At 43.9% G+C, this 10,782-nt stretch overlaps 1 protein-coding gene across 1 annotated transcript; it reads left to right on the top strand.

Moving 5' to 3' along the window:
* Positions 1–1,247: 1,247 nt before the first annotated feature.
* LOC116915838 (forkhead box protein F1-B) lies at positions 1,248–6,112 on the top strand. The gene is made up of 3 exons (XM_032920973.2): positions 1,248–3,527; positions 3,609–3,804; positions 5,436–6,112. Exons 1-2 carry the CDS (start codon positions 1,919–1,921, stop codon positions 3,683–3,685), a joined length of 1,686 nt encoding a protein of 561 aa, XP_032776864.2. The 5' UTR covers positions 1,248–1,918; the 3' UTR covers positions 3,686–3,804; positions 5,436–6,112.
* The last annotated feature ends 4,670 nt before the right edge of the window (positions 6,113–10,782 follow it).

Raw genomic sequence — 10,782 nt, 5'->3', positions numbered from 1 at the left:
ATCAAAAGAAGAAGAAGGTGGAAGAGGGCGCGAGGGTTATGGCAAAAAAGAAGAAGAAGAGGATCGACAAGTTAAAAAAGACGCCAAGAAGAAGATGCCACTGTCCAATGTCCTGTCATCACTCCTGTAGTCTTGTGCCTGTATGCCGCCGCCAGCAGCAGCAACACGCCGCTTGAGCGCTGTTTTTCTTCCGCAGCTCGCATTCATGCTGTGGCCGAACCGATCTGATAGATCAACAGCCCATGTGCAATAGCGCATCTCCTATCCTATTATTACTTCCCTCGTGACTTTGGCCACTCCTTTTATGTCCATTCGCAACTTAATAATAGCATCAGCAACATTAGCAATCAGTGCTGATATTTGGCTTGAAATGCGTTCGATTAATTGTTATGAAATGATTGGGTTTATCACGTTTTGTCTCAACAAATCCCATTGTGAGCTCGTTGTAAATGACTAGCGTTTTTTTTTGCGGTCGTGCCACAATTTATTTTACTTTCGTGTACGTGTACCAGATAAATAAGAATAAAAACGGGGTTGAGACAGCAGATGGGACTAGTCTCCTTGCTCTTGAATCAAGACAACTGCCGACGAGAGATGGAAAGATAAAGCCCAACAGATATGCCCGATCCGTCGATGATGAAGAGTCGGGCAACCGAAATATATATTTAAACAAAAAAAAAAGAAATAGAAAAGAGAGAGAAAGAGGAAAGAAAAGTGAGATGATGGGGTAGAGTACAGAGAAAACGATAAAGAAAGGAACGTAATACCCACACAGCGGTTATCAGTAGTTTTGTGCTGGCCCTACATGTATATCGGGAGAAAGGAGAGACATCGCACAGGGCCGAGATCATCACAGAGACACGCACACACATCAGCCAGACAAACAAAAAAAAAAAGATTGTGCGCATGCCTCCGTCATTGATAAAAAAAAGGCCCCTCATGACGACAGTGTTTGCTTCGGCAGCAAAGCGCCGCACAGCTTGATTGGGACACACATATATATGGTGTTGATTGTCTCGTCTGATTCCGTGACCGTCTCGACTCGACACCCTATTCTTAATTCTTTTTCCTTTTATTTTTCATTGTTTTAATTTCACCCGATTTCTTTCATTTGCATTGAAGACCTTTTTTTTTTTTCACGTTTGAACGCCGCCCTGTTGCGTGAACTGAACACGCTACTCTTGGCCGACGATGCGCCGTGATGCCGCGCGCGCGTCGGGTTGGGCCGCAACATCTGACTGGCTGCGATGAAGTTGGATTTGTTCCGCTTCACGAGGGCCGATGGACGGGGTCATCTCGTCAAGTCTTGACCCCGCCTCCTTTTCTACGAAAAAAAAAGAGAACTCGCCGTCGTCCGTCGTTCTTGGGATGGATGGTTTCATGGCAGGAGTTGGAAGTTCGACATGCTGGAACTGGCTGGAGCCGGCCAACATCAGGAGGAGGAGAGGGGAGGCAAGAAAATAGGAGAAGGAGGAGGGATAAGAAGCAAAATCGGAGGAGAAGGGTGGGCATGGCGCCTCGCCAGTGTCAGATCCACTATAGTCCTATATACTTTCCTTTTCATTTTGACTTTAGAGTTCTTGTCTCTCTCTCTCTTTTTCTCTCTCACTCTCTATCGTCCGCGCGCTTTTCTGCTTGCTCTTTAAACTTTTACACATATATCGAGAGGGCACTCTCCAGTCTGTGCTGCTGTACATCGTCACGCTCCGGGAGTAGCGGACACACATTCAGTGAGCCTCCTCGTTTTCATAAATTGCCCGTTTGCAAAATTTTTGTTTTTCTCTCTTTGCTGATGATTTAACTCAAATCAATCCGAAGTGACATTGTGACTGTAACAGATATCTCTTTCGAACATTTTGTGCATCGAGCCTATTTCGAATTATTACCGGCAAACAAACGAAAAAAAAACACATAAGCTATGATGAAGTTAGAACACGTCGAAGCATCGTCGTCGGCTTGTTTGCCGCCTCACCACCATCACCACCCGCTGATGATCATGGAACACCTGAGTCCGACTAGCGCCTCATCGTCGGCGGCGGCACTTCAGGATTTGATGCAGCAGCATCATTCAAACATGATTAGTGGTCACCATCATCATCATCTTCTTCATCACCAACAACAACTACACCAGCAACAACAGCAACAACCGTCGGTTGAAAGTTCGTTAGCCGATAGCAGCGAGGACAAAATGACGACGGCAAGCGCCGCTCCGATATCGACCTCAAGCGGGGGAGGTACAGGATCGAGTAGCAATACGAGCACAGGTAACGGTACGAACAACAACGGTTCAAGCAGTAGCAAGAAATCGTCATCTTCATCGTCCGGAAACGGAAATGCGGCCGGTGGAGGAGCGGCGTCTTCATCGTCGACGACGGCGGCGTCGGGAGTGAGACGGCAAGAGAAGCCGCCCTACTCTTACATCGCTTTAATCGTCATGGCCATCCAGAGTTCGGCTAGCAAACGCTTGACATTGAGCGAGATTTACCAATTCCTGCAACAGCGTTTCCCTTTCTTCCGCGGATCGTACCAGGGCTGGAAGAATTCGGTGCGTCACAATCTCTCGCTCAACGAGTGTTTCATCAAGTTGCCAAAGGGCTTGGGCCGGCCGGGCAAAGGTCACTACTGGACCATCGATCCTGCCTCTGAGTTCATGTTTGAAGAGGGTAGCTTCAGACGAAGGCCGAGGGGTTTCCGGCGCAAATGCCAAGCCCTTAAACCGTATCACAGTTTCTTCCAGAATGGAATCAATCCGGCATCGGTGACGGCAGCAGCCGCAGCTTCAGCCGCTCATCTCGCGCTGGCCAATTCTGGTGCGCCCACTTATGATCTTCAACAGCAACAACAATCGCTCTTGTCCCAGCAACAGCAGTCTCAGCAACAACAACATCAGCAATCCAGTTGTTCATCGGGACTCGGCCAACTCAGTCAACATCAGCCGGACTACAGTAGTTTGCATCCGAGTTGTTCGTACAATGGTTCCTCAGCTTCGTCCATTGTGCAACAACATTACAGCAACGCGTACAGCAGCTCAGGTAGCGGAGGTTACCTGACCAGCTGCAATAATGGCGCAGATTACTACGGCACCAATAGCGGCGGTGGGGTGGTGGTCACGTCGACGTCGTCGGTTATTGGCCAGAGCAATCTCAGTCCAACGACGTCTTCGCCGGCGTGCGATTGGACTACAAACGCCGCAGCAGCGGCAGCAGCAGCAGCGGCTGCGGCGGCTGCTGCGGCGGCGGCTGCGGCCTCGACGTCCAACAGCACCGCGATGCATTACCATCATCACGGTATGACGAGCCTATCGTCGAATTGCGCAAGCAGTTCAGGAGGTATAGCCCATCAGCAGGCCTACACGACGAGTAAGACCCCGCACAACATGAGTCCGGCGTCGTCGGCGTCGTCCATTCACTTACATCATCATCAGCAACATCATCAGGACAATGGCCTGGTAGGGAGTGCCGACGGTAGTTACACTACGGCCAATTTGCAGGCCATGGAAGCGGTAGTCGATATCCCCCTCTCATCGGGTAATAAATCACTGAATTGCATCAAAAGTGATGATTCTTTCATTGGTCGGTTGGTATTTTTCTCAATTTGATTGGCGTTAGATCCGTGGACGGTGAGCTACAACGCCTATTATCGAGGCCGAGAAACGGGTGGAGCGACTAGTAACTACGTCCTTTAGTTCATTTCGTATAAAGTTGTCTTCAATCAACTTGTTAATTATTCACTACGTCCGTAAAATATTTTGCATACTCATCCGCTCTTCGAGTCGTCATGCAGATGCATCCTCAGCATAAACAGGTAAGGAGGCATTTAGATTTTCTATATAGTTCTATACATGATCTGTGCTGCTTATCCGTGCAATCATTCTTCTGTCTCGTTGTTTCCAGTTGCTGGCCAAATCTCTATTGCTATACGTATAATCTATACATATACATTAACAAACGAGCTACCACAAATTGTTCTGTGATGATTCCGTTAAGAATGGCGACCTAAAACTTCCTGTCGGCATTGTCTGTCGCGATTTTTATTGAAGGAAAAAGGCTCTGGTTAGTTTTGGGATAGCTAGTCACCCTATTCATACATCTGTGGGCAAAATAAGCGGCGAATGAGGGGGAAGCATCGGTCCATTTTCTTTCTTAACACTTAGTTGCCGACTTATGAGGATCCCCCTTTTTTTTAAGAACAAAGTGTGAGACTGAGTATCACCGAGATATGAAGATGATGAGGTTTACTTCAGAGCCTAAATGCCGATAGTCGTCCTCACTTCAATTAGTGTGACAGTAGCGGAGTTGACCCGACCGATGAGCGAAGGCTATAAGTTGCTATTTACGTAGACCAATAATATGCGGGCGTAACATTCGTGGGAACTCGTAGTCGCCCCTTGTTGCGTGGCTCTGTGTGTTAGTCAACATGATATAGCTAGGGCGAGATATATATGCCTATATAATACATGGCAACTGCTAAAAAGTTGAAAATTTTTACACAACTCACTGTTGCTGCGGTTTCAATTTCGTCTGCGGCTATGTAGCGATACAGCCTTACATGGGATTTCACTCTACAACTAGTATAGGGCCAATAGCTATAAGATATCAGCTGTATCCTTTGACGACCCTAGCGACCCATGCGACCCGTTTCGTTCAGCAAGTAGCGCAAGTGACGTGAGAATAGCGCAGTCAAAGTCAATGTGCAATGGTCGATGACTTATATCTTTCTTCTTTCTTTCCCCTTGCCCCGAGCTCCCATGTATGTTCGACTTGCCTCGTATTCTTCGCTGCTCCACGTCTTTATTTTCGTAACTGAGTACGTGATGCATAAATGTTACGTTACAGACATAAGACTAGGCCTATGGGTGGCTGATATTTTGCTCTGTATTGCTACTGCTTTTGCGCTCAGCCACTCACTTGGGGGTTTTAGTTGCAATCCGGTCGAGTTGCGGTTCCATCAGGTTGACAAGAGCAGTACGCGTGACCCTGTCGACCGCAAATGTTTCAACACGTCATCTCTCTGTGCCATATAGTCTTACGTTCTGTCCCTTTCTATTAGTCCTCGTGTATGGTGCGTTCTCCCTCCAAAAGGCGCAAAGTGCTGATGCCTCTATAGATGCCAGTTGATATAGTATATAGACGTATAGTCCTCTGTTATATCGGAACGGCAGCCGCACTTGACCCCGGCGACCGCATAGCCAGCAAGACCATTCCCATATTCCTTTACCACTGATACTGATGCGCTGATGAATATCTGAAATCTGATGGGTTTCCTATTTTCCTGTTTTTATAAAATTTTTTGTCTTTCAACTTGTGTCAAGAGAACACGGGAGGAATCACATAGAAATAGTTTGGCATGATAAAGCGAATGATTTATTGATATAGCGTAGAAATACAACAGATGACATATTTTTTTCTTCTTTTTCTTCCTCAATTGTTTTACAGGTGCAGATTTCACGACGAGACATCAACAAGGCCTTCATCTTTCTAGGCCTTTGAACGTTAGCAACCGCTTCCAACTGTATATAAAGGTCTCCAATATAGTACACGGCCATGAATTCTACCAGTATCGACATATTATCTGGTCACCAAGTGACGAACCCTTTTTCTGCATGACGACACATCACAGTTATTGATGAAATTATTATTTATGCTACTGCCGCTTCTGTGCCATAACATCGAAATTGATGCACCCTGACCTTGTTCTCGCCAATATCACATAGGGCCTTATGATGATGATGGGTATTGCGCTAGTCCGTATATATTTCAGATGACTCAACCAGTAATACGCCGTTTGAATCAATACTCATCATTGTAATAATGTTGTAATAAATTTAACTCAGTGGTCAAAGACATTTAAGTGTAACCAATTCAAATGTGCCTAAAAAGGTCATAACTGTCAGACGAGAAGATTGCAGGTAAATTGTGTCACATTATACGGCATTAGAAAACCTTTTCTTCGTATGGATTTCTACGTGTACATACGCCCCAATGTTCATTTCATTTCGTGGTGTACTTCTTTGTTTTGTTTTTTTTCCTTGAACATTTGAATCTTTTTTGATAGCCTATAGCCTATGCTCCGTATGAATTTGTTTGCCGCAATACAACGGCCATAAGCCTTATAAATTCCTTCAACAACTAAAAAAGAAAACAATTAGAGCAACTGATTCGTGCGTCGCTATTCTGACTTGAATCTCCACGAAAATGATGAATATTCCAACTGCAATTACCTACCGTTTGATCGCTTCATCAAGCCGTTTCATTTTCTTCAACCATTTCAAATTTCGCTATATAGGCATTCCCATTTCCACTTCTAAATAAATCGAAACTTGCGTAATAGAATTATAAGTTACTGGACCGTTCTAGGCCTGAATTTATTCAACAAGTTTTATATCCTAAAGGATAAACGGCCTGTGAGTTCCCTTTACGATGTCGCGCATAGTAGCCTTCAGCTTCTCAACATCCTCGACGGCTGACACTATCCAGGCCATCCTTGCCATCTTCACTACGCCCGTTTTGACGACTTTTCTACAAAAAAAGAATAAATTGTTTCGGAAGAAATCGTCGACCATGTGGAAAAAAAAAAAAGATTTGTCCTTTTTCTGTTTCAGAAAAAAGGGAAAAGATGAAAATCTTGAAATCGAATCTGTCTCAAACCAATCCCCTTTAAGAAGTTAAAAATCAACGAACGAACTAAAAATAAAAAGAACGGAAATAGCTGTGTGTACAGATTAGCCATCTTATTAGGATATCGCATTTCATTTTTGATTTCGGTACATAATATCAACGGGTCGAGTGAAACTAGACTGATTTTATCAGTTACACATGGAGAGAGCCGTAGAGCTTGCAGAGTGATTCCCATATTTATGTTACCAGGTGTTTGACTGGAAAATTCAAACCACGATAAACAAACGCTGTGTATTACACCAACGGTGTGCTGTACAATTTATTAAGCATTTCGATGAGAAACTAACTAGACAGATAGCATAATGAAAACAGTTAGAGAACATATAAACATTCGTGAGGGTGAAACTGATTTTTCTCCATCCATTATTTTGGCTGGAATTGCCGCTGTTCTCTGAAAATCGATCATTATGAATACTCGGAGCCGTTGCTGTAAGACGAGTAACATTAGAAGCCTAGCACGTCGATGTCAAATGGGCGCGCCTTGGAGTCGACGAGTCCCAAGACGGTCGCCGCCATCGTCGCCTCAGTGGGGGCTATTATTATACTGTTTAGCCGTCTAAGCAACCCGCTTATTCAACACCTATTGAGCCATCAATTTAACAGCAACATGTAAGAGGAAACAGCGAGATTTTTAGTACATTGTCGGGATCAAAAACGATGCCCCAACTGTTGCATCACTGGTTTTTCCGCGCTATTCCGGCCAGCCATTTGGGCAAATTAAATTTAAACTGAAAATTGCCAATATGGAGCGACTCCACTGCATTGGTTTTCTAACAATTCGCCGACAATAGTTCCCTTAAATAGTCCAATAATTTTTTAAAATGCAAATGCCTCAATACATTCTTTTGTGTGGGGTACTGCGACGTGGTTACCACTCTATATTCACTCGCAATCAAGCTTGTTTATTGGTCGAATTGTATTAGGGCGATGGGTGAGCCTAATGGCTTACTTGAATTTTGCTATCTTTATCCAAGACCATATTTATGAAAGCGGATGATGAAAGATGGTGGTGCAATGTGTGGGCACCACCCATCAAGCTACATCATCGGCAGGCTTCCAGCAGATGGACACCGCATGGGCACATAGTGCCGCTGGATGCTGCTTTGTCCGCGCCTCGCCCTATCGCCGCCGCCTCCCAGTTTTTCCGCGTAATTGTGGATCCCGATGAGCCCGTCCCTTTTTTTTTTTTCTTCTCACTTTTTTTCCCCCCCTTTTTCTTGTCCTGTTGTTGGTTATCTTGTCCGTCTTCTTCTTCAACTAGTTTGCATGCTGCTGTTTTTAGAGCCCCTCAATATAATTATGACAACCATCGCTGTTCTCAGCGCTCTCTCTTTCTCTCCGTTCAACTATATCCCCTCCACCCAATCCGCTCCTGTTTAGTGCAGTCCGCATCCGACGTCTATCTAATAGGCTATAGAAAAACGGCTGTGTGTGAGGACCTTTTCCTCATTGTTTTCGTTTTGTTTTGTTTTTTTCTTAAAAAACAAAACAAAACAAAACAAAAAAATTGGGGGGAAAAAAAGGGAGCGGGCGCCTCGAATGAGTCGTCCAATATAGACTGGTCTGGCTGAATGGATGGGCTCAAATTTTTATTTCTTTACTTGACGAAGCAGAAAAGAAAACACGGCCATTTGGGGATGATTTGAAGCCACTATACGGTTCGAGAATATAATAAGACGAATAGGCCAAGCAAAAGCAAAGGCTGCTGGATGGAACAAAGAGCTGCACAACGTCGTGGGGGCTTCTATTAGGCGAACTCCCGGCATGGGTATATGCGGTATGGCCGTTTGAGGCAGGGCAAAAGCAAGCATACAAACAATCGTCATAAACAGACTTGTTGACTGGCAATAGAAAAGATATAGATAGAATCCCGAAAGGGAATGCGGCCTAGCTTGTATAGTAACAGAAACACAAAATGGAGCCATTCATATATGTATTGATTGGTTATACAGGATACGTACACTACAAATGAAACGTATTGGGCAAACATGGAAAAGACTGTTGCGCTCTTGTTCTTATTTTTTGTTTTGCTTTCTTAAAAGAAAACCCAAGATACTGCGTGGGTGGAGACAAAAGCAAAAGAAATAAAAAAAAAGGACTGACGTATCACGTCGGGTGTTGCCAGCTGGGCTGGGCTTACGGACGTAAAACAAAAGAAAGAGCATTCGTTCGATGAAGACATTAAACTCATACGTATATTTTGATAATTGACATTTGCGACACTTTGGAATTCAGCGGAAGTGTTACATTGCTGGGAAGGATTAGATATAGGTGAGCGACTCTGTTATATGTGCGGAATGATGGAAGCAGGCGGGAATGCGGCGGAGGTTTAATGAACGATCAGACCACCGTAGCCATAGTATACATAGCTTATACAACTTAGGCTACCGTATGTAAACAAGACAGCCGAGGGATAGTAAACACGTAGTAAACATAAAGCCATCAGACACGCGAGAGCTGAACGCTGGCACGCGCGTGCAAATGTGTCACGTCATTATGTCGTTACCATCAGTGTTTTCTAATTTAAAACGATTCTAAATTAAGAGAATTATTTCTTTTGTCTTTCATAAAGGCTGCTTGTAGTATATACATGCGCTACGAATTGTAGTCGGTTGCTCTTCGAAGACCAAAGTTTACCTTGACGACAATCTAGTGGAATTCGCACCTATTTTGACGCGTACAGGTCAACTTCAGTACGATAATAAATGATAAAGTATATAAAGGGTCAATCACGCAACTGAATCTGTCGTGCGTGATTGACAGGCGTCGGGGAGTACGACGTCATCAGCATGACGGGTGGGCCAAAATATTGGGAATTTTCAGATTTTCAACCAAGAAATTGCCATCTAGCGGCCACAAAATACACTTCAAAAAATCACCCGCGAAAATCAATTGGACGTTCAAAGACAGAAAATGAAACGTCCCTTGTGCCTGTTTCGTCAATCCCGGTAATTCATAATTACATCACCGGCTTATGTTAGGATTCTAACAGAGGATAGCATATGTTTCTATATATATACTGTTCATGGATTAAAGTGTTTTTTTATTTTTTGTACATATTAGAACAACGGTGTTATCTGATGGTTGCATCGTTGTTGATTTAAACTGCATTTTCGGGATCAAACGGGGGACGTAAAAAAGACTACTGCATTGCTCCTAGATGGCAGCTGTGCCCAGTGTTGTGCGTGAAATCAGCGTGAAGATTTATGTTTCTTTTTCGGTATGACGATGTAATAGATTTAGAGATCGTGGAAGTAAACTAGTACCGTACTGTATGCAATGAAAACGATTATTACCCCAAAATGTACATCCCCAGACAAAGTGCTGACGATTTTCGAGGTATCCGTTTGAAGTCTTGCGAATAACGCCCTCATAAATTTTACAGTTTTACATGTTTTTAGTTTGTTTATTTTTCAAACAAAAAAATGCCTAAATACCCTCTTAAAAATATGGCCCCTCTTTCAAAAATCTGTGTTTACGCATGTATATTTGGCTTAGGCTGTGCACTATAATATTTTGAAACGAGAAGAAAAATATTCACTTCAGAGTTTCAAACAGCTCATACTTTTTACCCTGTTTGTATACTCATTAAGTGTAACAGAGTACGTTATAAACACGCTCTTTATTGCATTGGAAGAAGATTTTGGAACGTTTTAGTGCCGTACCACACTAGATTTTTTATCATGTGTGTTGGTTCTACTCTTTTTAAAACATATTTTTACAAGACTGAAAAGCGTCTAAATGCCTTGTATTCTTTTTTGCACTGAAAAGGAAAACATTGGGTCCTATAACACTGGATCTCCAAGCAACAAAAAACAAAAAGGGGGAGCTTTTAGTATCACCCGAGACAAATGAGCTGCAAAATCATTTGTAAATGATGCGTGCGCTCCTGTCAAGACGGCGTAGAATTTCCGGTCGGGGGCCTGTCGTCCGTCCATCTCCCCCAACAATGGTGCACCATCTTCCACGAAATTTCAGCATGTGAAATATAGGCCTGCACAGCATGGCCATGTATAGACCCATCATGTATTGTACGTATAGAGAGGAATGTTTGCGAGTAAGTCATCGCGACTCATTGAGGGTCACCCCCACACGACAGTCAGAC

Source organism: Daphnia magna, linkage group LG2, assembly GCF_020631705.1.
Source record: "Daphnia magna isolate NIES linkage group LG2, ASM2063170v1.1, whole genome shotgun sequence".
NCBI classification, from domain to species: Eukaryota; Metazoa; Arthropoda; class Branchiopoda; order Diplostraca; family Daphniidae; genus Daphnia; species Daphnia magna.
The sequence above is the reverse complement of the archived record's forward strand: the minus strand, read 5'-3'. Positions and strand labels throughout refer to the sequence as shown.